This window comes from Falco rusticolus, chromosome 5, assembly GCF_015220075.1.
Source record: "Falco rusticolus isolate bFalRus1 chromosome 5, bFalRus1.pri, whole genome shotgun sequence".
NCBI lineage: Eukaryota > Metazoa > Chordata > Aves > Falconiformes > Falconidae > Falco > Falco rusticolus.
The window spans coordinates 21,095,137-21,121,634 of record NC_051191.1 but is presented as its reverse complement, the minus strand read 5'-3'; the positions used below and the strand labels follow the sequence as shown (position 1 = coordinate 21,121,634).

The 26,498-nt window shown below is 45.5% G+C and overlaps 1 protein-coding gene across 4 annotated transcripts in view; it reads right to left on the bottom strand.

Moving 5' to 3' along the window:
• The window catches only part of AHCYL2 (adenosylhomocysteinase like 2), a 109,353-nt gene that overhangs the window by 24,583 nt on the left and 58,272 nt on the right, over nt 1–26,498 (bottom strand). The window contains exons 1-2 of one of the 4 annotated variants that reach the window (XM_037388452.1): nt 20,411–20,482; nt 9,086–9,194 (exon numbers count right to left, since the gene is read on the bottom strand). In XM_037388452.1, the coding sequence (XP_037244349.1) occupies nt 9,086–9,194; nt 20,411–20,467 (166 nt within the window). In that variant the 5' untranslated portion in view covers nt 20,468–20,482. Of the gene's footprint in view, nt 1–9,085; nt 9,195–10,449; nt 10,471–13,111; nt 13,335–20,410; nt 20,483–26,498 lie in introns of those variants that run through there. The other 3 variants (XM_037388453.1, XM_037388455.1, XM_037388451.1) reach the window with 3 other exon arrangements.

Below are 26,498 nucleotides of genomic sequence, written 5' to 3'. Positions count from 1 at the left end.
CCCTCTGTCCTCGGCTGGGATTTCCCCTCCTCCTTACGATGACAGTTTCCCCACAGTCAGCTCTTACCTGCAATGACTTACTCACTCTCATCTACCTCTACCTGAACACCACACCAGAGGTAATTAGCTTAAGCACTGCCCATGTCCCCTGTGGTCACATCTCCTCATGCTTTGCAACTCCTCTGTGGCCTTCTCCCATCTTTCTTCCCAAATTTTAAGCCTTTACAGCTCTAAGATAGCCAACAAAAAATGCCTATTAATGTTTTCAGTACTTCCAAAACATTAAAACTTGTAATTAAAGACAGGATAGGTGCAAGACCCTATTTCATTTTAAACAACAGCATGGTGAAGGCCACTAGTTAATTATTGTTCAGTTATGGTGGTATTCCCAGTCCTTGGATTTGCTCAGTTCCAATGTTCCTCAATAAGGGCAATGGCCAAAAGTTGCTGCTTGGGCTTGGGAGGCTCACATGGGATGGTAGGGCGAAACTTCTTCATGGGGAGGATAATGCAACATTGGCACAGGTTGCCCAGAGAGGTGGTGGCTCTCCATCCTTGGAGGACGTCAGGAACTGGTTAGAGGGAGCCATGGCTCACCTGATCCTGTGCTGGCAATGACCTGCTCTGACTGGGTGGGGGGAGAGATGCCCTTGGTGGTTCCTTCCCACCAACAACTCTGTAAATCTACAGACAGCTCAATCCAGCCCTTGGGTATTCCCCTTCTTTTCTATTATAATTACAAACAATTGGACGTGTATTTAATCTTTTGCCTTTCTGGATCTTCTTTAACCCCTCCTCCCTCTTGCTCTTTTGATAAGAGGAAGAAAGATGGCACTACCTCTCTCCAAAGTGAGGAGCCTACAGCGGATAGCAAACATACAGTCTCACAGAATCAGATTATGCTTCTTGATGATATATGGCTTCTGGGTGTAGATGTGCATGTGAACACAGAATTAATTACAACTGCAGTCAAGAACTGCCTTCCTTTCCTATCAACATGCTCCAAACTTTTGGTTAGGCAACTAGTCTATAGCAGACGCAAGAAGATTTACTGAAGAGCCCTTCAAGGAGTTAGAAATCCCCCTTCCCACTTATTTTGATTACTAAAATCACATGTAGAGTCCATTTTCAATTTGAGCCACAATGAATTAGCTACCACTTCTGCTTCCAGTTTACCGGATCAGCTAAAAGACCATTTGTGCCACGCTCTCCTCTGGAATATTCTCCCATGTGGGAAACCAGACCCCTTTCATCTTCTGGTCAAAGCAACACGTAAGGCTTGGAGATGAACTAGAAAGCATTACTCCTCTTTCCCTTCCAGAGGACCTTTCCAGGACTCAAAGCCTCATCCACACGGTCATTCCCCATTCCTCATTAAATTGCCCTGAGCTTCTACTCCAAGTCTTTACTCCCCAGATCACGTGGTTCATCTAAAATGAACATGAGACCTGGCATCAAATTATTTGTTACAGCAGAAGAGGACCACCTTTGTAGAACAGCACTATCCATGACAGCCTCGGTGGAGTTAGCCATTATCATGCATTGCTAGCAAATGATGCGTACATGTGTGAGGGCATCACATCTGATGATGAGCTCTCTTCCACAACATTGGAACAGCATTAGTTAAATCTTTACCTAGGAAACGTTGCATAGTCAAACTCAACAGCTACTGGCTTTGGGCAAGGTGTTGCTGTGTGTGTGAGCTAGCTTCTCTCCCTGGCACAGTCTCCAAGAGGGAATGATCTACACCAAACACCCAAGGGAGTTCTACTCACCAGTCAGTACAGATTCCCAACCTTCTACTCCAATTCTGCCAAAGGAATTAGGTAGTAGGAAGGGTGAGTACTTCTTACACAGTGTTACAGTAAGAATGGCATGCATGGTTGAACCACCCACCAGTGTTCCCAAAGAGCTGCAGCCTTCCAGAAGCATCCAGATCTCAAGTGAAGACCGAAACCAAGAGCGCCCTCAGAGAACTTGAAGTAAAGGCAAACCACCCCTCTGCCCAGAATTTCAATGGCTCTGTTAGCACTTTCACAGCAGAAAATCCAAACCAAAGAGTTAAACCCTTCCTCCCCAACACGGCCATGGGTTCGTCTTTCCTGCAGCACCCAGCAAGCTGATTACTTTCTCTTCTGGCCCATGTGAAGCGCTTGAATGATCTGAAGGAAAAAAAGCTTAGTGCTGCCACTGTTGGTGTGCCAGGCTCCCCAAGACCCGCTCAGGTCTTAATCCGCTTACAGAGAATTATGCATTGCTGAAATTTCTCTGCAAAGGCTCCATCCTCAGCAGGGTGTGAAAGGCAAGTCCGACCCTGCAAACAACACGCTGATGGCAATGTATTTCTGAATTTGTGCTCACAATCCCACAGCAGCTCTTGAAGGACCAGAAGCCTGGCTTAATAACAAAAGAGCACCTTATATAATACCAAGCGCTTTTGTATCAAGGACTCCAGAAGGAAGGATTAATTAGTTAAAGGAGGATTATTTCTTTGAAGACAGCTAATCTATGCAGAGGTTTCTTTAAAACCACAGATCTTCATTCTGGGGGCTGAAAGTAATTTTTTCAAACAAAAAACCCACCTAGATGGCAACCATATTTTCATATGCGGATGGTTCTTTACCGTTACGTACATATAACATAGAATAGTGCATATAGCACTATGGTAATTAAACTAATATTGTTAGTGTAGTATAATAGCATACTAATACATAATACTAAATTTTGCCCTTGCTTTTCTGTAAAATGAAAATGAAGCAGAGAAAGGAAACGATTCTTACCACCTGTAATCTAGAAATATCCAATTAACCAATGGGACAAACAGCCTCCTAAATATCATCTCCAATCACCCAGAAGTTGAATAATGAAAGCTTCATAACTGGGATTGGCATTCTGTAGAGCCACATACCATTTTAATATAAGTTGTATTATTTCAATGAAAACAGCAGCAGGTCTCAGGCACTGTTATCCAGGGGAAAAATGTTGGGGGAGGAAAGCAGACACCTGCAGCCCATGTCCTGACCGAGCAAAGACCAGGTCAGAGCCTAAGTTCAGCTAAACTTAGCTTTGGTAATATTTTACTATTTTACATGAGGATCCACTTGCATCTGTAGTATTGGCATTGGTAAGGGCAAAAAGGGGTCAACCTTGCCCACAACAGCCCAACTAAAAAGAAAAACCTTGTTTCCTTTCCGTATAGCCTTTTGAAAGTTATGAAACAGCATGAGGATGAAGACATTGCCCTTTAACTAAAGATATTTATGGTTCTAATTCCATTTCACTGCCCACCTAACGTGTATGCGGTGCACAATACACAACGCTGCGTGCTTTAGTATTCAAAGCACTGGGCTGATATAAACCAGCTGATCCCCAAAAGCCTTTGCTCAAGCAGATAACACTTATCTGAGTTTTGCAGAAAGGGAAAGAACAGTTAGTGAAATTTAAGTTATTCGCCCAGCACAATGGCAAAACATGCCCTCAACTCCAAAACTGAGCTGTCAGGTCAGTGCCTTTCCCTGGTTTGCAATAGCAGACGCTGTTAAACATCCTGGTGCGTCCTTGGGCATGTAAACCCCTCCCAAACAGCACAGAAAACAATTAATTCCTCTGGTGAGAAAAATGACTCATTTTAAATGAAGTGGAACTACTACAGAAAACTGGTGGCTAATAGCAAATATGGATAAGAGACTTTTATTTCTAATTTGAAGAGTCAGATCAGCACAGATTCTTAGTATTTTCATTCTCGGTACTTTAAAGCAACCAAGTGATAAAAGTTTTCATGTTCAGCAGTGTTTCTGCTGTTTTTTCATAGAATCATAGAATAGTTTGAGTTGGAAGGGACCTTTCAAGGCCATCTAGTCCAGCCCGCCTGCCATGAGCAGGGACATCTTCAACTAGACCAGGTTGCTCCAAGCCCCGTCCAACCTGCCCTTGAACACTTCCAGGGATGGGGCAGCCACAGCTTCTCTGGGCAACCTGTGCCAGCGCCTCACCACCCTCATTTTTCCCATTATTGCTTCTAGCAGAATTCAGTTAGCCACACATGGCACCTTGGAATAAGCTTTTTCACATCACAGCTTCACGGACTGTACCTATTTTGGAGACCAGCTGATGATTTTGATCAATTTTTTCCAGTTTTGATTGGCAGAAAGAGCAAGAAACCACAGGCTGTTTGCAGAGATGCTGTTTCCACACCCAGGCCTCTCTTGCATCACTAAAACACCACTGGCACCTCCCCATCATTTTGAGCAGAGATGCTGGGATGACTGCCTTCCCACCATGCATGTTTCAGGTAAGAGTCACTTGAGTTTCACTCCTTCACTCACGCCCACCACTTCCAAAGCTGAGGACCTCCTCACTCCTCTCATGTGTCCAAAGAGCAACGCAGCTGGGGAAAGGGCTGGAACACATGTCTGATGAGGAGGGGCTGAGGGAACTGGGAGTGTTCAGCCTGGAGAAAAGGAGGCTCAGGGGGGACCTTCTCGCTCCCTCCAGCTGCCTGGAAGGAGGTTGCAGCAAGGTGGGGGCTGGTCTTCTCTCCTAAGTGACAAGTGACAGGATGAGAGTAAATGGACTCAAGTTGTGCCAGGGGAGGTTTAGATGGGGTATTAGGAAAAATGTCTTCACTGAAAGGGTTGTCAAGCATTGGAACAGGCTGCCCAGGGAGGTGGTGCAGCCACTACCCCTGAAGGGATTTAACAGATGTGTAGATGTGGTGCTTAGGGACATGGCTCAGTGGTGGGCTTGGCAGTGCTGGGTTAATGGTTGGACTCAATGATCTTCAAGGTCTTTTCCAACCTAAATGATTCCATGATTCTTCCCCTCCATTATCATCTCTCTGCTCCTCACGCTTCTTTTTTTTCCAGCCTTTTTCCATCCCAGGAGGGCTTAATGGATTGTTTACACTGTGCTACTGCTCACCCCTAAAAAGAGAATGACAAAGATCCATGCTGAGAGGTAGTAATGGGATTTATCCACCCATCTTGCAACTGTCGTGGGAATAGAAGTCTTCCGTCCTGACTGTCAGGCTAGCAGCTTTCATTAGGAGGGAAATGTAATACTTTCACAAGCTAATTAATTGCATTTGCTGATGCTTTAGCAGGAGATGCTAAGTGCAAGGGGCAGAGGAGGATTCCCCAAAGTTGCTTCAAGTTCTTTCAGCTCTGAATCAGGAGCAAACACAATGACATTAGACAGGCTAATCAGCCTATTAGTCTTAAAAAATGAGTTATAAAATATACCCTGATTAGATATTGGATGGAGTTGTAAAACCTGTGCAAATGTTATATTAATCACAGACCTGTATTAGGGAAGTCTAATCATTAAAGCCAGCTTAAAACATGCTGCCCAAGATGATACCATTATAAACATAATCCAGATGGCTTACAAAGTGCAAACAGAGCCCCAGCTGATTTCTCCCTCGAGAGGACCCAGCATGCACATTCCCCAATTTCTCCTAAAAGCCCTTTGTGTGGGAACACAGCCACTGCAGGGGTGATGGGTCGTCCAGGTTGTCCCCAACCTTGGGGGGCTCCTCCAAGCCTCTGGAGGAGGCTCTGGAGGTTCCTCCAAGAATACAAGGCAACATGAAAGAAGCAGCAACCCAAGAACCTGGAAAGGAGACAAAGAACAGTCACTTGTTCCACAGGAACCAGGGTGAAGCCATCAGACTGTGCATGGCTTTCACTGTTTGTGTGCCCAGGATCAGATCACAACCTCCAGCAGCTGCACCTTCTGGAGGTGAGCACCTGCCTCTGCCCAGAGCTGAAAGGACCACATAACCACAACTTTTCCACTAGTTACCTTTGCTCTTCTAAACCTGGGTTGCTGAAAAAGGTGAAAAGCTTGTAGGTCCTCATCTACCATGTTTTTCAGGGAGCACACACGTAACCATCTCTGTTACGGGCAATGCACTACTGCCACAAAGCCACTTCATATAAATCTGCTCAGACATCTTATCTGACTGGTTCTGAGATACGTTACAGCCCGAAGGGATGGGAGACGGGCAGGACTGATAATACTGCCTCAACCTAGTGGGTTGTCACAGTGTGCTCCTGTCCCAGCTCAACCCCAATAACCTTAACATCAGAGAAATGAGTAGAGAAATGAAAAAGAGGCTTTCCATCCCTACGTCAGGAAGACTTCTGGCCCACCACCTAGGCTCAATTACAAGTTCTGTACACAGTGTCTCATTGCAGCAGTCAGCCAGGAGCCAGATCCTGAGTTCGTGGAGGCTTTCTACACTTCACGGAGCTAAAATGTCCCTGTTTAAACCTCTCAGACTTCCTGGCTCCTCAAACTTCCGCTACTAATGTGGTTGCCCTTTAGTGTTGGCATCTAGCTCATCACTTGTGCTGGCAGAGAGGATTGCTCCATGCTTTGCTGCTCACTCACATGCTGCTCTGTACACCATCTCCTGATAGCTCAAAAAAACCCCATGAAACCACGTTCATCACACACAGGAGGTTTTACCCTGTTTGCTCCCAATAGGTTATGGCACGTACCATGGCAGGCCAGGCACAAGAACAGGGACATTCTCTAAAGCTTCAACAGTGAAGATCTACTAGGACTTCAGATGGGCATCAAGTTGAGCTGTAATTGTCAGCTGCATCCACCCTGGGAAATAAAATAGGCGAGGGACTGGTCTTTGGTGCTGTGGCTGGCTGGCACAGCAGGGCTCGGCTCACATCCATCCATGCACACAACTGGACAGCATGGACAGCCCTGCGTGAGCCCATGGGCTCTGTCCTGCTTCCTTCAACAGCAGACATGCAGCTGGAAGCTGCAGGAGGGATATGACCCAAAACACCCTCATACAAGCAGATATGGGTGGACTACCTTCAGATTTGATTTTTGGCCACAGGCTTTCACTGTGCAGAATGGCAGTTGTCCATGGCCAGAAAAGTATGCAACCTAAACGCAACCATACCTCACAGCACATAATCTACCCCGAAAAAGAATTATTTCTTGTTATACAAGAGGTATCTAGCTGGGAGGGTCAGGGTAGGATGCACTTTTGAGCTCTTGTGGTCTCTGATGCTTCAAACTACCAGATACCTAGCCAGGTTCTCCTCAAATACACTGTGACCTGCCAAGCATCCAAAAAATGCATCCATATCATGGATGGGTGCATCCATGGTATAGACAGGGACTAAGTGAAAGACTGTGGTGGAGCCTCACCATGAATGATCCTTATTCCCCATGGCCCTGGCATAAAGCCAGACCTCTGCAAGGTCTGCAGACAGACCTTGGCCTCCAACCTGAATACTCATCTCAGAGCTCTTGACGGTACTCTAACATGAAGTTTGGTACACATCACCAGAAAGGCCTGATCATTTGCCTTCACAGTCAGGAGGAGCTGAGAAATAATACCTCCGCCAGTTTCAAAGACACTTACATCTCCAATCCTTGCAGCCTTGTGTTAGAAGCTGATTTATTCTGCATCTTCTTCAAGAGGCCAGGACCAGAAGGGGATCAGAAGCATTAAGACTCCTTGAGGGATGGGGAATTGGATCCAAATTCCCTTCTGTGATGGTCTCAGCTAGGACAGTACCTGCAGTATTTTCAGGTAGCAAGCAGTATTCCCTTCAAAGTGCCAAGGATCCCAGATGGACCTATCCTGAACAATTTGAGAGCATCCCCGATGACCTCTCCCTATTCCTGGAAAGCCACTATCCTCATAAACAACTCCTGAAGTGACATAAGGTCTCCAGCACAGTAACGGTACTTAATGACACACTTGGAGACAAAGAAAAGAGGACACTGGAAGGTGAGGTGTGATACCAGTCCCACATGGATGTTACTGGACTAGGGTAAATTTAGCTGAAGGTGCCACTTGGGCACGTAATGTTTTACTGAATGGGCCCGTGACGTTCCTACGTGCTGGGAAGTGCAGTTGCACTGAACTTCCTCAGCACTCTGTGGCCACTGGCAACTTATTTGTTGCCAGTCTCTAACAAACATTAGAGACTGTTTGCAAAGCACAGGGCAACTTCGCCTTCTTCACTCGAAGTCAAGGTAAGTTTTAGCAGTCATTCTCTCAAGGCTGCACTCTTTCCTGTAGGGAAAAAATGCCAGTTTCCACCAGGAGATTTGTTTTCAGGACTTTCTTGTGCTGCCTTTTTTGCATCAGTTTGAAATGTTGAATGTTTGATTTCTAAATGTCGGATGTTTGATGAATGGGGCACTCAGTGTAACTAACCTGTTTTTCATGGGACCTCCCTTTGACTGGGTTTTAAGAAACCTTCATGGACTGCTCCAGAAATTAAGTTTCAGTTGTCTCCCTTGAAAATGATGCATGTTCATAGAAAACAAAACAACCTATGCAGGTCAAAACAAAACTTTGCTGTGCCATCTTCTCAAAGGAACGAGCCTCCTACCAGGGGGACCAGAGCCTGAAGGTTTCTGGATGGTGCTGCACAACCACCAAATATTAGTCCAGACAAAGCAAGTTTCCAGAACCAATCTTTGTAAATATACCTGGTGCTTCAGAAGAGCCCTGAAATTTAAAAGAAAACAAAAAATCCCCAGTAAACCCAACCTCCCTCTCCAGTGAGTTCCTGTAAGTACAACTAGCAAGACCGAACGAGAAGTCCACTGCTTGCTTGCTAAAAATTTCATTTCACAGATTCCAGCAGGAAAGGCACAGAAGACACACGCAAAGCCTTCAAAGGTCACCACTGCTCTTGCAAAGACTCCAATTTCATGTGCAATGGGCAAGTCCAAACCTACAGTGGGATCCACATGGATTTATTCAAGAACAGGAAGGGAAGATGACATGCAAGCACGAACAGTGGAAACACTGTTTTGCTGAGCCTGGAAGGAAAAGGAAAGGGAAGGGAGGAGGAAAGCCAGTAACAACTGCACATGAGGCTTATAAGGAGAGATGAGAAGTGTTGAGAGAATCAGAGTAACTTCATTTCCTACCCAACTATACATGAAGACAAGAAAAAAAGCAACAATCCTCTGTCCATGCCTTCCCTCTGACACTACCGACCGCACATCAGATCTGGGAGTTGCTTGAGTAAAACACAGGACAAACCCTGTGGTCTGCAGAGATGCTGTACGTGCAGCTGATGGCACACACCTGAGCTGTAGCTATCTGTAGAGGACTGCGAGATGGAGCGGGAAAGCGAACGGCGGCCAATCTTCGTTGGGCGCTTGTTGAATTCTTGCTTTTGGTCAGCAAACTGGATCTGTTAAAAGGAAATTAATAGTTAAGTCAGACATAAAACCCCAACAGTCTGATAGAGAAGATTAATCCCAAGAACCCAAAGCCTTAAGCAGACACTGACACCACCTCAGTTATGCGCTGAATTGTTATTTATTATTATTCCTGTTATTTAATTTGGAACAGGGTATGCTAAATTGCCTACTTTGTTTAATTTCAGACCTTCCACCAGACGCAGCATCAACACACTTGTCCTTCAAATACCTTGAAACTCCTCTTTTAACCACACAAATTACAAAGCTGCTGTCCCCGTTACACACAAACTTATTTTCCAAAATGCTGATGATAAGGGTTATTCATTGCAAGAGAAGCCCTATTAGGGCCACCCTACATTTGCAGAGCTGATGCGGACACTGACCCTTCTCGCAACGTTTATTGCGGTGACTAGTATGAGATGCTCCCTATATGCTATACAAAACACAAAAGGCAAAAATAAAAACACTTCGAGTAATGAATACAGCTTCCAGCTGCGCTCTATATTAAGAAACATTTCAGATTAGATACATCACTCAAGGCTGTTGTAACTGTTGGGATCATGGACGCCTGGGGAGCACAAGTATTTAAGAGTATTGCATTCAAGAGTACACAACTTTATAGAACAAATCAAGAAATGAAGGATAAGGCATGTAAATGAAGTGATGTGCAGGCTGGCAAAATGTGATTATCCAAGTTGGAGAAAGGGAACAAACTATCATTTACCAGCAGTGCCTACAATAATACCTCAGCAACGGATGTAACAGCAATATTTTGTGGCATTTTGCATCTACCTTGTTTTTTCATGGAGCTCATCTCATTGTGACAAATTGTTATGAATGACAAATAGCAACCTTCTCACCCAAGATGAAGAATCAAGCCCATTTCCATTTCAGTCATCACCAAGGAATGAAGATTTCAGACTTCCCAGGAACATCTGTGAAGCCCCAAGACCACCAGTAGGTTTGAAAGCAGCTGAGCACAACCAGGCTCAGCCCTGCCCATGCTACAGCTGCAATAACTGCCCAGCCAAGAGATAAATATTTAAGTCAGCAAAGCTGATCTGCTCCAAAGCACAGAGAGGACAGAAAGGATAGGTTAAGAAGTGTCACTTTTATCTATGCACTTTTAAGGGGAAAATGAGATTTAACACTGGTACTTAAAGAAGAACATCTTTCTCCAAGCTTCATTTTACTCCTGCCCTTGGTTGAAAAGAACAGCAAGAAAGCCAGTCAGTATTTCCTTACCATAAACTCCTCAAATCCAGGTTTTCACATACACTGAACATCTGCTCTTACAGATGACTGTTAGTGATTTTACAGTAGAAACGCAATTCTTCCGTGCCCTGTTGACGTCTACCTCATGTTGAACTTGTCTTAATGCTTCCCTGCTCACATCAGCACCGACCTGCAGCTTGTGACCCCAAAAGAGCTTCACAGACATCAGATGCATTTCAGCAAACACCAAGCCTGCTCAGAGCCCAACTGCCTTACCCAAGGGACACAGCACATCTCAAACCCACACCAGCAGCTCAACATCCTTTTTAATTATCTCTATGTGGCTACTGGGCCATATGTAAGCATTCAGAAAGAAAAACCTGTTAGAAAATATTCTAACTCTCTGTGCTCATCACTTTGTAAGCCGACCACTGATGCTCCCACTATGTTCACGAGACATGATAAATCTCAGGGAAACTGGAAACACAACCTCCAATTGCAAATTTCCTTGGACTTTGCTACAAGCATAAACTGACTCAGTCTGGTACAACAGGGTTAAATATTTACATCTCCAAAATACTGAAAGCCATTAATTGAGTCTATTAACTAACCCCTTGGGCATATTTTGAGAAGTTAGTTTTGTTTAAAGAAGTCACCTAACCAGAAAGAATTTGATCCTGTTGGGAACTCAAGTTCAAGTTCAATGGTTTAAGTAACGGCACTTGACATTGCACTTGAGATGGACTGGTGATGCTACAGAGTTGGTGCTCTGCTTTTTGGGCCAGTAAGTGAAGGAAAAAGGTGATCAGCATCTCAGGTAGCTCTTTCAGAGTCCCCTGTGAACCTAAGTCCGAGCTGGCCCAGGGACAGCTAGTCCAGGCTGCTGGGGAGGAGGGAAAGAACCTGGGAGAGCATTTGCAGCAGCCCCTGGGAGCTCCTTCTTTTCTGCTAATCTCAAACCAAACAACAGAGTGACACCGGATCAGGAAACACACAGGGGAAGAAAAAAACCCATGTCAAACTCATATTACAGTCAACACTTGCATTGTGGATTAACACCTCTGATCCCGGCGGGATGGGGTCTTTGTGCACATATGCCAGTTTTTATATTCCTTTTCTATGAAGCTGTTGGCCTGAAATAACTCCCCACCCCCCTTAAAACAAATCCCTTGACAGCTGAGCAACTTCATCTAAGCATCAGGTTATTTGTGTGAAACTATGCTCTCAGCAAAGTGAGAGTCTGGAAATCTAACAAAGGGTGAATAATTTGTATTACAATTAACATTTTCCTTTCCCACATAATCTCTTCAAGGACATTCAATGCAACTATTTCCAGTGACACGGTACTATTGATAATTGCATGCAGAGCTCTTGAAGTACTTCCACATCCAAGACTGATAGGCAAGTACATGCCAAAAAGCAAAGTCATGAACCAAATTAGGCAGAACCAAAACTAGACTTTATAATAAACCCTGCCCTCAATGCCATTAAGGGTTAAACCCTTTAAAGGCTCCCACAAAACGGGTTTAGCTTTAGCTGAGCAAGCCACTGACAGCCAAGAGGTAGAAGGAAGCACCAGAAGGGGAGAACATCAGGAAGGGGCCAGGTCAAGGCTCAGGTCTACTTTTAGGTTGTGTTGACACTTCACCAATGTCTCTTAGCTTTATCCTTTGAGCAGCAGAGAGACCAGGCAAGAAAGGATGCTGGAATCTGATTTAAGACATCTATTGTATCCACCTTTATTCAGTGCTAAATTTTGTATTGTGTGGACATGCAAAGGGTACACAGATATACCCTTAAGCAAGTTCCCACAACACGTTTATTTTTGAGTTGAAATCTCAGCAACGTACACTCAATCCAGACAGAAGGAGAAAACCAGACCTTGCTTACCCAAACCAAAACTCTGGTTTAAATCCTTACCGAACGGCACAAGGTGGGTGATGGCAAGATGTGTCATGTTCCAGCCTGGCTAGAAAGATGGGGCATTCAAGACGGGGATGAGAACAGTGATTTAGTATCAGGATGAACTCGCTCAGCTCATGCCAAAATGCTTCTGGAAGTAACAGCCAACTTTGCACAGACTTAACCTCAAAGTCTGTGCAGGTTTTGTGAGGCTGTGAAGCTTTTGAGAGCTGCAGCTGCTTGTATTTAGGAGTCGAACCTGCTCTGCAGCTACACAAACGTCGCTGCTTTCAACTTCCAACAGGAAAAAAACATTTCAAGCTGAAAAACCTCACCTCCAGAGGTACAAGGGGTTAATGACTTCTGAATACAGGTGCATGCTCATTACATTTCAAATGAGCTAAGTCTCACTTCGACCTGGGATTTCTACCGTGAAGAGCCACTCTACGCTGCTTCACCCAGAGAAAAAAGTTTCATCATCCGAGGTTTTCCTGGGCAATCTCCCTGCTTGCAAACCCATGGACTCCTCCATCATGGTACTCTGAAGAACAACCCCAGAGCAACATATTTGGCACAACACTTCATCATTTCAAACCTCCTGCTCCCCAGAGAAAATGAAGAGAAGTCCTCCAGAGACTGGGATTTTCTCTAAGCAGGGGGATGCAGTCAGCTCCAGAAATAAGTGACTGTGGGGGAACAGCAAGAAAAGGAGGGAAAAGGTTGGGGTAGAGAGGAACAAATGTACTTTCAAGTAGAAAAATGGTATTACGGTACTAAAGACTGCCCTCACCTGGGCTTTAATCCCTGAATCTCCATTCACGTTGTACTTCTTCTTGTTCAGCATGACGGCATCACTGACAGCCCCTCTGCACTGTCTCCCGCCAGGGCAGGGGCTGCCCCCCCGATTTATACCTCCCAGCCCTGCCGATCCCGATCCTGCCCGCTCTGGTTTCAGCTGCGAGGTGGAGGAAGAGGGAGGGAGGGAGGGAGGGAAAGGGAACCGCGTGGATTTTCAGACTCCCTTTTTCTGGCAGGAAAGGACCCCAAGACTTAATGAGGCGTCCCACCAAACAAGCCCTACTTCTGTTTTATGCTGCATTACAGTGATTGCCTGACCTCTTAGACAGTTAGCGGCAGTTTTTAACATGGCCTGGCTTGTGTGTGCATAACAATAGCTTATTTATATAACCAGAAAATTTCCCTGCTCGCTATAATTAACTTGCTAATTAGGCTCTTTTTAACTTGGGTTCTCCCCCCCACTTTCTTTTTCCCCAATGTCAGATGATTACGTTAACAGAGCCTCATTAGAAGAAAATTAACTAATGAGGAACTAAAACAATGAAGGCATTTGTTAGATGGCAAAGTGGTTTTTAATTATGCCAGTTCCTGCTCCGTCCTCCAGGTCAGCAAGTGCAGAGAGTCCGTCCTTGGAAGGGTCCAGGCCCCAACAGCCATCCCACTGTTCCCGCACTAGACCATTCCTCTTAGAATCACAGAAACACAGAATGGTTTGGGTTGGAAAGGACCTTTGAAAACCACCTAGTTCCACCGCTCTGCTAGGGGCACGGACACCTTCCACTAGACCAGGTTGCTCCAAGCCCCATCCAACCTGGGCTGGAACACTTCCAGGGATGGAGTGTCCACAACTTCTCTGGGCAACCTGTTCCAGCACCTCACCATCCTCATCTTAAAAAATTCTTCCTTATATCTAGTCTTTTCCCACCTTGCAGGTACCTACAGCAGCAGGAAAATGCTGTGGATAATCCTAGAGGGATGCTCATGCAGCAGTAGGGTTTGGGAAGTGTGATGCTTTCCTACCAGTGACCAAGCAGACCCACTCCAGGGCAATTTTTTAAATTTTTATTTAGTGGTTGGAGCTGTTATCCAAAGAGGTTTGCCCCTGACAATGTACCCAAGACAATTCCCATAGAAAGCCTCAGCATCTGCTTCCAAAGAGGGAGCTGGCAAGTGACGAGGCATCACCGATTGACTCAACACCAATTCTAACGAAATATGAAAAAAAAAGCTCCCCTCAGCTTTCTGTATTGTTATATACACCTGCTTTAGAAATAATTTACCACTGATCTGATCTAATATTGCTCCAATCTGATAAAATATTGCTCCTTAATAGTTGTCACTGTTGTCTAGTGGATGGTACAGCACAATGGGGAAAATGCTGCCAGCACTGCTTGCAAGTGCTCCTCCAAAGTGTTTCCATAGACAAGCACATGCCATGACAGCATTTTACATCTCCATAGTGGATTTCAAGGATTCCACAGAAAGAGAAAAAAATCCTGGGCTGTATGAAAGCAGCATCTGCTTTGTGAAGGGAAAAAAACAGAATTCCTGACTTTAATGGATCTGTAGAATAACTAGAAAATGGAAATATGGGATATCTCCCCTATGGAAATATGTCAGGGAATACAAGACTGGGATTAGCACCATTTGCTTCAACTGATACTACAGTTAAAGCTGTATTTTCAAAGTAAGTTTTTAATTTTTAATGTTATTGATGACCCTTTTCATGCAAAATCCTAAGAGAGATGCTACTTTAGTTCACTGTAAGTAAGCTAAAAGGCTTTAAAGGGTGTATGAAGTTCACCTTGGTGGTACCACCAAAGCACAAACTACTTCTCCAGTAGGTTATCACATCAAGATACTCAAATAGCTTTTTTTTTTGGGGGGGGGGGGGGCCCCCCTCCCCCCCCCCCCCCCAGTGAAGACTGAGTCTGAGACACTAATATTAAGAACCTCTGCTTTATATAAATTCTAAAAATAAAGTTATTTCCTGCCTCTCCCATCCACAGCTCAGGTGTCTTCTGCAAGTTGTATGTCAGTTGTATTCTGGCTCACTCTTCAAATAAAAACAGGGAGAAATACATTCAATCCTAGTAAAATGCAAGTTGTCACTACAATTTAATAAACCATTCATTATTAAAATCAGTTTTTTAATCATGGCTGGAGCCCCACCTTACTGCAGCCTCCCTCCGTGTTAGTTTAGCCATGCCATGTGCTTGGAATACCTTCTACTCTTTTAAAAACTGCTAAATGAAACCTTAAAATACTGTAACAGCTACAAAAACCACCACACACACCCCTTGTGCAATGTGCAAGAGGAAGCACCCTTGTAAATTCTCTCAACTTTCAAATTTTGTGAGCACAGCATTTTTGTAGTGCTAGCGTCTCAGATTTATTCCTAGCCATGGGTATTTATTTTTTTAAAGGAACAAAGGGAGAAAACAATAGTTTTCTGTGTGATTAAGTCGCACAAGCTCTCTGACCTTGCCAACAGCTTTCAAATCCACCTGCAACAAACTTGGGAAATAAAGAGCAAGTTATGGAGCTAATTAAAATCCATCTATTCGCATATGAAACAGCAGGTCAAGTTTGCGGTCTTCAAGAGCTGCCATTACTTGGTTATTCATGTGACAAACTGCCTGGAAGGTCTCTTCTCAGTGGAGAAACTTCTCATGCATCTATGATGCCAAGTGATGAAATTAATTTAATTTTTTTTTTTAATGAAGAAGGGTAAAGATGGCGACATAATTTTGCAGCTGTGACTAAAAGAGAGGGGACCAACAGTACTATTCTGATATTCCACCAGAGCTCAGGGCTTGCAGCTCCCAGACCCAACCTCCTCCTCCTGCCCTCTCATCCCTATTCATGAAGGAAAAGCCGGTTTCCTCCAGCACTCGACCTGCCAAGCCAGATATTTCATCTCCTGCTCCACTTTCCCCCATGAAACCGGAGATGTGTACGGCGACACCAGGTGTTGGCATCTGAAAGGCAACTGAGAAGAGACCTGCTCCCCTTCCGCCGTATCAGCAATGCCTTCCCCACTCCACGCTTGAAATGATCTGCACCCCTCAGCTTCAACAATTCAGGCAGCTTCTATTCTCCTGATCCACCTTCTGAGCCTAGATCATATCACTTCCAGAAAGGGACTGTTCAAACCCATTTATTCCATAGTTTCACATGCCTTAAATTAATATGTAATCCTGACAATGCTGCTCACTGAGCCAAAACTTTAACTGGAGCTCAAAGCCTTTAAGATTCCAGGTCTCCAGCCAAAAGGTCACACAGAGACCAACACCAGGATTAACACAGCCATTTAACCCTTTGGCATCTCTCTTCTGAAAAAAACAGCTTGAGAATGTGCAGGTTAAGGTTGATTTTGCCTACAGGACTTGGAACAGAAAGTATGGGAACGAAGAGTCACCCACCTGGGCCAAAGTGGTTTCCAAGCATGTTAGAAACTCAAACCGTTGATTCAGGAAGACCTCACACCAGTGGTGCACCTGCCGTGCTCTGCCAGCTCTCAGCTCAGTGTATTTCTAACTCATGTTCAGCATTGGGCTGAGTTTGTGTACAGTGCAAACATTAGACTGCAGCCCCAAACACCCCAATTTACTATGTTTTATTAGGACTGAGACCAGTTTCCGTCCTCTGACCTCCAAGACAACTGTTAATGAGGACAGCCCATGTCTATCAAGACATTGCTCTCACTCTAGTGGCTGAAACCCACTCTCAGGTTACCTCTTTTGAAAAAAAAATCCTTCATGGCCCACAGCACTAAAGCTGCAGGTGGAAAACCTGGAGATAGAACTAGAAGCAGCTCTTCCAACATTTTAGTGCTTACTGACATAGAGCATACTTCCATGGTAGCAAACAGCAGCACCTACATCCAATGCATGGCAAGAATGAGTGTGGCCATCCCTGCTACTGTAACTGGTGGGAGCAGAAAGGAGGTATCTTTGAAAAAAAGAAAATAATAAACACCTAAACCAGGCAGCTCCACTGGGGATGATGAGAAGGACAAGGAAGAGAGAAATTTTCTCCCCCAGCTGTAGAACAGATCCCTCAGTCCACCCCGGCTCTGTTGGTCACAATCCCGTGACAAGGCAGGCAAAAGAGGAAACAGTTATTTCTGTATCACTTCAACTTGCAGCAAAGGGGCAACTTAATTTTACAATTTAAAAAAATGTAGCATCTCAAAAGTCAGAGATGGAAAACACTACTGAGTCATCACGAGCCAGTGCATCATCTCTAGCAGTAAGTGCATTTGTACTCGGCCAGCATCCATTGTTCGTACAGCTCCTTCATGTGTGTGATGCCACAGCACAACCCAGGAGCATTTACACCATTACAGTGAGAGCCTCTCCTGTTAATTCCCTAAAGACTAGAGAATCTTTACGTCATTCAGCAGTGGGCCCACATTTTCCCTAGTTACCCTTTTCCTACTGATGTACTTGAAGAAGCCCTTCTTATTGTCCTTCACATCCCTCACCAGGTTTAATTCCAACTGGACCTTACCTTCCTCACTGCCTCCCTGCATGCTCTGACAACAGCCCTATATTCCTCCTACATGGTCTGCCCCCTTTCCCGCATCACGTTAACTTCCTTCTTCTGTCTGAGGTTTGCCAGAAGCTCCTTGCTCATCCATGAAGGCCTCGTGCCCACTTTGCTTGATTTCTTACTCATCAATATCTACAAACACCTTAAGGACGAGTGCCAAGAGGACGGGGCCAGGCTCTTTTCAGGGGTGCCCAGTGACACGACAAGGGGCAACGGGCACAAACTGCAGCACAGGGAGCTCCACCTGAATATGAGGGAGAACTTCTTTACTGTGAGGGTGACAGAGCATGGGACCAGGCTGCCCAGAGAGGCTGTGGGGTCTCCTTCTCTGCAGACATCCAAGACCCACCTGGACGTGACTGTGCAGCCTGCTCTGGGAGAACCTGCTTTAGCAGGGGGCTGGACTAGGTGATCTCCAGAGGTCCCTTCCAACCTCAACCATTCTGTGACTGTGTGATTCCTATTAAAGACTATGCCAATAGAGATTAACTAAACTCTCGATTATACATCACTCAGTTATACAACCTGAAATTGCTGAAGCCTTCACAAACAAGACACGAAGTCAAACAGCACTTCTGCCTCACGCACTCACTGGCTGCAGAATTTCAGGAAACAGAAAATTCAGAATTTCCCCTTCTTCTGATCCCATCCTCGTAGGGATGACAAACTCATGTGTCTCACAACTGTACACAGAAGTTTTTCCCAGACTACTGTGGGTACATAGGTGCTCAGTGTCAATATTAAATCCAAGTTGCAGATTTCAAAAACTGAGGTTTTTACCCAGTAAGGGAAGTACTGTGATCCTTAATTTGGCTCGCAGCAGAATAAATAACTTCAGTTTGTGTTGTTGCTCAGGTCTGCAAACCCCCAAATCTCCATCACAGCTCAGGTGCAGTTCTGCAAAACCAAAATCGACCTGCCGCAGATCTCCTCCCAACAATCAAGAGCCACAGGATTATGGGAGAATTTGTATTTTAACTTTCTCTTCTGAGAAGTAACGCAGAAGGGTTTATTATTATTATTCCCTAATAATACCTTTTTCCAATACTTGGTTATTTGGTTAATAATAAGAGGCACACTGTAGTAAACAAAAGACCCTGGTAAGAACATTAAGACATAAAAGACTGTTTGAAATAATGACCTTAAAAATAATGAGCATTTTAAAGCTTAGACTAATTAAGTCTTGAAATGTGGCTGTTCACCCCCACACTGTCCTGAGAAACCACATAAAATGCAAATCAGTCAAGTTAAAATCCTGATTAAAAACTTTGCTAGAGGACATAGCCCCAAGCCCTTTGTAGATGGAGTCTGATGCCACAGCAGCTTTAAATCATCTATAAAATCATACATCCATGCTGCAAAAGGAAATTGCTATGGCCATAAGAAAAAAAGGTCTACTTAAATAAAGTTTCTGTCATCTAGTCTAGATCCTAGCAGTACCAAATTCATAAAGGAGAAAATTACAGAGGGGGACAGATCCATAAGGAGAGATCTGCTGCTTGTTTTTAAGTAGAACTCCACACTTCTACAGTTGTAACAAAAAAAATCCACATTTGAAATAATAAACAAAAGTTGTGCATTATGCAAAACTTATCACTGCTAACCCTTAAATACAAAATGAATTTCCTCACTGTTGATACGACACAACTGGGGTGAAGCCTGAAGGAACTGCAGTCTATAAAAAGTAAGTGAGAAGCAGCAAGATAAACTGCAATTTCACAAAAACAAAATCCAGAAAGACTAAGAAAGTGACAGTAGGGAGTACACAAAGCTGGATATTAAAGGGGGATAACGAAATTTGAATCAAATCACCATGCATGGACTCTATTTGTAGATAAAGATCAAAGCAGCAAGACTACCTTATAAGAGCACAAGAATATCAACTTTTTATTATAGTGATCTAAGTATTTTTAGAAGAACTACCAAGAGGGATGACTCCAAAAATAGAAATGGAAGACATGAGCAGAAACCTAGGAAGAGGTAACAAATACTGACACAGAATTTCAGTGCTTCTGAAGTCATGAATATTTCTGGACCACAAGATACTGCACAGACCCTCAGGGGACATGGGAAGCCAACCTCCAGACACGCAACCTTCTGTCTTCCAAGCACTGCCTGCTTTTTGGAGCAATGTCATTATATTTTCAGCTGCTTTGGGAATTCTTTCCACCAGGAAGCAAAGCAAAGCGAAGTCTATTTTAATATTTGCTGGTATTTATTCTAACCTCTTTAACCACCAAAATGAAGCGGAGCAGCATGCAATGCCCTGAAAGGTGTCTTAAGTTTTAGAGGTTTTATTCCAACAACAGAATCTAAATTGATGATACAAATTAAAGTAGCTGAAAAGACAGTATCTGCAGTGCTGATCCTGATGAAATTCCAAGTCTCCTGGAACACACCGCAGTTTCTCACACTCCTCCTCACTGCTGGTCCCAAACTGCTACAAAAATTAGTTCTTAATATAACAAATCTGCAAGATGGGGTGGCCCATGGGGGGCCATTCCCTCCGTCACTTGGCCATTTTCAGTTAGGCAGCTCGCGCCAAAGAATGATGCTGCGTTGGCAGGGGAGGATGTCTAGCAGTCCTCATTAATATCGGACTTTTAATGACCCTCGTTCCAGCTAAATGGCATCACATCCCAACATGGAGCAGCGAGATGTGAAGCTCCCTCCAGAAATTAAGCAGCAATCAGCTGGCTAGGTGCTGACTAAAACAACAAGCTAAATAACTCACCATCCACTCGGGCACATGGAAAGCAGAGGTGCTGGCATTGCTGTCCCACTTCTCCATAGGTGAAACTCTCCTCACTTACATTTGTTTGGCAGAGGGGATGCAGAGGGATGGCAGCGGGATGCACCAGTCCAGCAGCCAAGCCCCCTTGCTCTTGAGCTGCTTGCTGGGTACTTTGGTGGACAGATGTTCTCCCCAGTGAGGTCTTCGTTATGAACCAGCCTCATTAGCCAAGTATTCAGGGGCGAGACAGGCAGCTTGGTTCCTCATTTCTGTTCAAAATCCCGCACCGGGTGAAGCGCTCAGATCCAGCCCATTTTTGCAGCCGTGATTTCACACCAACCCCAGCTCTGCTCAATGTTAGAGCCGAGAGCTAATGAGAGCAACCTCACTGTGGCATGGAGACATTCATCCATCGCCTGCCTATGCCCCTAGCCTCGGGTCACCAGAATGCCAATACCCTGATCAATACAACAGCAAGGTCAAACAGGCACACCTATATTTAGAGCTATAGGTCTCCTGCAACAAGGACTGTACTTCGCACTATCAAAAGTTCATGCAACTTCAAACAAACAGCACACAGACACCTCTCACGCTGAACGGTTTTCAGCTTCAAACTCAATATAGTTAGAAACGACCTTCATAATCCCGTGGCTGCACACTGAACCAGATAAATATGTTTAAATGATTTGCACTTAGCCCTATCTCAGGGAAAAGCAGGGATGGAGCAGGCTGGCGGGGCTGCAGCTCCCTCTGCTGAGCATGCTCAGCCCATGCTCTGCAGAAGGCAAAGAGGACAATAGAAGATTTTGTAGGCAGAGCAATTGCAAAAGGATCTTCTGCTCCTGCAAAGGCACATTTCCACAGCCAGTGGCTCCACAATGGCCTGGACTGCAATACAAACAAAATTTTGCCACTTTGCAGTGCTGAAGAGTCGAGCTGAGGGTTCAACTTAACTGAAACCTCTCTGGTTCACTCAAAATAATGAAGGATTCCGCCCTCAGGAATTAATGAGCCATCTGTAACCATTTTCTGAGCCCACTCTGGTATTTTACCAGTATGTTTCCACCCGCGAAGTGAACAGGGTGAAGCGAAGGTGGAGCTGGCACCATCTCACTGGAGATGCACATGGAAATCCCCCTTCTCTGCCAGAAAGGTCCAGCAGCCCATTGGCCTGCACAAACATTTCCTTGTTTTACTTTTCTTCACATAAAGCATTTCATTTGGGGCAATAGTTGACACAATCCTCCCTTCACCAACTTCCTCCTGTTCCAGCAGCCAGGCAAAGAACTTGGCTTGTGAGCTATGGGCTTTGTGAGCCACCAGCTTGCACACGACCAGCACACATATCCCACTGGGCTGCCAGCACACCTAGATGGATAGAAGAAGTTGCCAGGTTCCCTTCCTTGTTCTGCTCTTTCATCAGGTGAACAATTTAAATGCCAGAAAGTTTGACGTTTGCTATTTCTGGCTAAGACAGGGTGGCACGAGGCTACAGGTGAAAACAAGCCAAAGACATGTAACTCAAATCTTCTGGACAAACACTATGCACAGCCCAAGTCGAGTAGATATATTTTGCTGCGTCACCACCTAAGGCCGTTAGCAGTAACCGGGAAAAATTGTTATTTTGGGGTGATATTTTCACACTGTTGGGAAGCTCGCCCTTCCAGATTGAAAGAAGCTTCTGTTCAGTGCTGCCTTCAACCCTTCAGGCCCTTCAGGCCATTATATTCCTATCTCCAAGCAACATTAAGCCAGAAAAAAACCTCTTTATCTATTCACTCCCCTGAACAGCATTTCAGCCAACTGTGGCTACTGGTCACATCCCCTCCTGCAGCAGGAGGGACAGCAGTGCCCAGCGATCCCTCATCAGGTGGACATCTCAGACACTCCCACCAGACCCACCACACCACCAGGCACCAGACATACAGGCTTTGCACACCAAGCATATTCCCATACAGCCAGCTAAGTGCTTCCTAGAGCACTAGCTGTCCCTGCACAGCAGGCATCCCAGCCCGAGCACAAAGCATTTCCCAGGCTGCTCCACTACCTTCGTGGCTTGAAAGCAAACCCCACAGCAACATCCATGTAATAATGATGCCTTCCCCAACTTCTTTATAAGGTTCACCATCAGATGCCGTCTACCTACTCTTACAGTGGAGGTCGCTCCTTAAAACAGCTGCTGCCACCACCAGCACCAGTCATCTTCAGAGCCTGCTGTGCAACACAGTCATGGGCAGCCTTATCTCAGATGTCCCCTGTAGCAACAGAGGGAATGGTTTTAAACTAAAACAGGGTGTATTCAGAATGGATATAAGAAATTTTTTACACTGAAGGTGGTGAGGCACTGGCACAGGTTGCCCAGAGAAGCTGTGGCTGCCCCATCCCTGGAAGCGTTCAAGGCCAGGTTGGATGGGGCTTGGAGCAACCTGGTCTAGTGGGAGGTGTCCCTGTCCCTGGCAGGTGGGCTGGACTAGATGGCCTTGAAAGGTCCCTTCCAACCAAAACCATTTGATGATTCTATAATAAACAGGGGCTCCTACTGCTGTAAAATTAACCTCAAAACCATCTCATACCCCGCTGGTGTCACAGGTGAGCCAGTTTCAGTCTTGCTGTTAAACGCAGGGAGGGTGGGTCATTTGAAAGACAGAACCAACTATAGTTATATATATATGTGTGTGTGTATATATATATATACACACACAGAATATGGCTTAAAAAGGAGAGGCAACACAAAACCTTGCCAAAAATACTGCACCAGCACAGCAGCCTGCAAAAAACCCCATGCAGCCTGGCTGCTGTAGAACAAAGGGACAAATAGTTTAGCCTGTTTGAGTCATGTTTTTCCAAACTAATGTAAGAACCGACCAGGATTCGCAGTTTCAGAGTTCCCAGGTGAAAGGCACAGCAGAAGCTCAGTCTTGTTGATTACCCACATCTTTGGCATAAGCCATAACACCTACTGCCTTACTGACACCACAGATCATGGTAACTTCCCAGTTACTGCTTCAACATATCTTTCAGCCTTCAAAATACTTAAGAAACACTGACAATTAACCCTCCCTTTCAATAAATTAGCAACAGCACAGATTGGAAAAGAAATTGTAAAGTCAGCTAATATTTAGAATTTGTTGTATATGCTGGCAAGTCCTGCACAGACATTAGTAAGCAAACAACAAAGTGGAGTGAATACAACTCGCCCAGAAGGTTGTGACTGGTGGCATGAAGTCTGGCTGGAGGCCAGTCACCAGCAGCATACCCTGGAGTCCATACTCGTGCCAGGACTGTTGCACATCTTCATTGATGAGCTGGGTGATGAGGCAGAGCAGGAGTCTGATCCACCTGGAAAGCACGGAGAAATGCGCAGAGAGGATTCTCATGAAGTTCAACCAAGGGAAATGCCAACTCCTGTCACTGGGGAGGGACAGCTCCATGTGGTGGGTTAACCCTGGCTGGATGCTACGTATCCACCAAAGCCACTCTGTTACTCCCCTCCTCAGCTGGGCAGGGGAGAAAAAACAGAATGAAAGGCCCGTGGGTAGAGATAAGGATAGGGAGATCACTCACCAATTACTGTCACAGACAGACTTGACTTGGGGAAAAATTTAATTTATTGCCAATCAAATCAGTGTTAGGGTAATGAGAAATAAAAGCTAAATCTTAAAACACTTAACCCCCACCCCTCCCTTCTTCCCAGGCTCAACTTTGCGCCCGATTTCTTCTACCTCCTCCTGGGGACAGGGAATGAGGGTTGTGGTCAGCCCATGACACATTGTCTCTGCTGCTCCTTCCTCCTCACACTCTTCCCCTGCTCCGGCGTGGGGTCCCTCCCACGGGAGACAGGCCTCCATGAACTCCTCCAGCGTGAGTCCCTCCCACGGGGTACAGTCCTTAAGGCCCAGGCTGCGCCAGTGCTGGTCCCCGTGGGGGCACAAGCCCCACCAGCAACCCTGCCCCAGCCGGGGCTCCTCTCTCCATGGGACCACAGGTCCTGCCAGGAGCCTGCTCCAGCATGGGCTGCCCACAGGGTCACAGCCTCCTTTGGGCATCCCCCTGCCCCAGCACGGGGTCCCCCATGGGCTCCAGGTGGGGATCTGCTCCTCCATGGACCTCCAAGGGCTGAGGGTACAGCCTGCCTCACCATGGGCTTCACCATGGGCTGCCGGGGAATCTCTGCTCTGGTGCCCGGAGCCCCTCCTGCGCTGACCGGGGGGCTGCAGGGATGTTGCTCTCACATAGTATCACTCCTCTCTTCCGCTGCAGTAGCACAGTTTTCTTTTTCCCCTTCTTAAATACATTATCCCAGAGGCACCACCACTGCCACTGATGAGCTCAGCCTTGGCCAGCAGTGGGTCCATCTGGGAGCCGGCTGGCATTGGCTCCATCAGACATGGGGGAAGCTTCTAGCAGCTTCTCACAGAAACCACCCCAGCAGTGCCCTGCTACCAAAACCTTGCCACACAAACCCCATACACGCCACACACCAGTACATCCTGGAGGCCAACCAGGCTGGAAAGGAGCTCTGCAGAGAAGGCATTGGGTGTCCTGTGGACCATGAGTAGCAATATGCCCTCAAGGCAAAGGTGGCCACCAGTGCACTAGGCTATGTTGGGCAGAGCATTGCCTGCAAGAGAGGGAGGTGGTCCTGCCCCTCTGCCCATCACTGATGTGCAGGGTCCAGTACGGGGCTTCCCAGGACAAGAGAGACAGAAACACCCTGGAGTGAGCCCAGCACAGGACCACGGTGATGGTTAAGGGACTGGAGCATTGGTCACATGAGGAGAGGCCAACAGTTGGGACTGCTCAGCCTGGGGAAAAGATGGCTTAGCTCAAGAGGCCTTTAGCAGGGTGAAAACACCTGATGGGAGGGAATGAACAAGAGGGAACCAGGGTCTTTCTCAGTGGTGACCACTGAATGGACAAGAGGCACCAAGCACAAACTAAGATACAAGAAATTCCATTTAAACACAAAAAAACCTTCTTCACTGAGAAGGCGACCCTGCTCTGGCACAGGCTGTCCAGAGAGGTTATGGAGGCTCCATCCTTGGAGATATCCAACACCTGACTGGATGGGGTCCTGGGTAAACAGCTCTAGGTGGCCCAGCACATGGTGGGCTGGACTTGATGATCTCCTTCCAGCCTCAATCACTCTTTGAGGTTTGATCCAACTCTGCTTACTAACAAAAGGTTCAGCTATATTAAACACCCAGTTGTTGCATTTTTCATTGAAAATGCATGCAAAGCAAACCTTTAAAGTTTTGGACAGTATCTTGGATCACCAATTTCAATAACATATTTGTCTGCAAAGAACAAGTCTTGTGTTCCCATCACTTCTCACGCTGGGCCCTACAACCTTATTTTAGCAAAAGAAACCTAGAAAATGTGGGTAAAGTATTTTTGCCTGCCACTATTTAAGTTCTGTTTAAGTTTTAGATTAAATGAAGTTCTAGCTCAGAATGAGCAAGTAAGGATTTGTTTTCTCCTTCTCTAACATGATCCCTTCATATGAGAGGTGAAGACACAGTGAAAACACATTGAAACAAAATCTGTCAGATGCTACCCAACATTTAGCTGCCTGTGGATGGTGGTTTCTAACATCCATGACTCAAATCAATGTTTATTATTATAAAACACAGGACACCAGTACTGAGCTGCTCAGAAAGGTGCACTGTGCTAAGTACGCGGCTCCAGGAAAACTGCAAACAACTAGAAAAAGCTTTTTAAAACTTACTTCAGAGGGCAGATGAAATGGCCACCAGGCCAAATGAAGCAAGGACACTCTTATGCTTAGTAATGTGTTTCACAGCAGAGAAAAGTACTGATTCAAACCTCAGTGAATGTACAACTTTCAGTTACTGAAAGCTAAATGGGACTAAAGACCAGAGAACAAGCATTAGCAATTATTGCTCAAATATGCAGAAGTGCATGGATTGCCATTTCTGTTGAAAAGCTGGGTACAATTTAATGACTTGCTTAAGAGTTGTTGCAGCAGAAGCATGAAAACAAGCTGGCCTTCAAAAGTAACGCCGTGCTGTCGGAAGAGCAAGGTAATGAGAAATTAATGCAAGGCGACAGACTGCAAAAGCCCTGC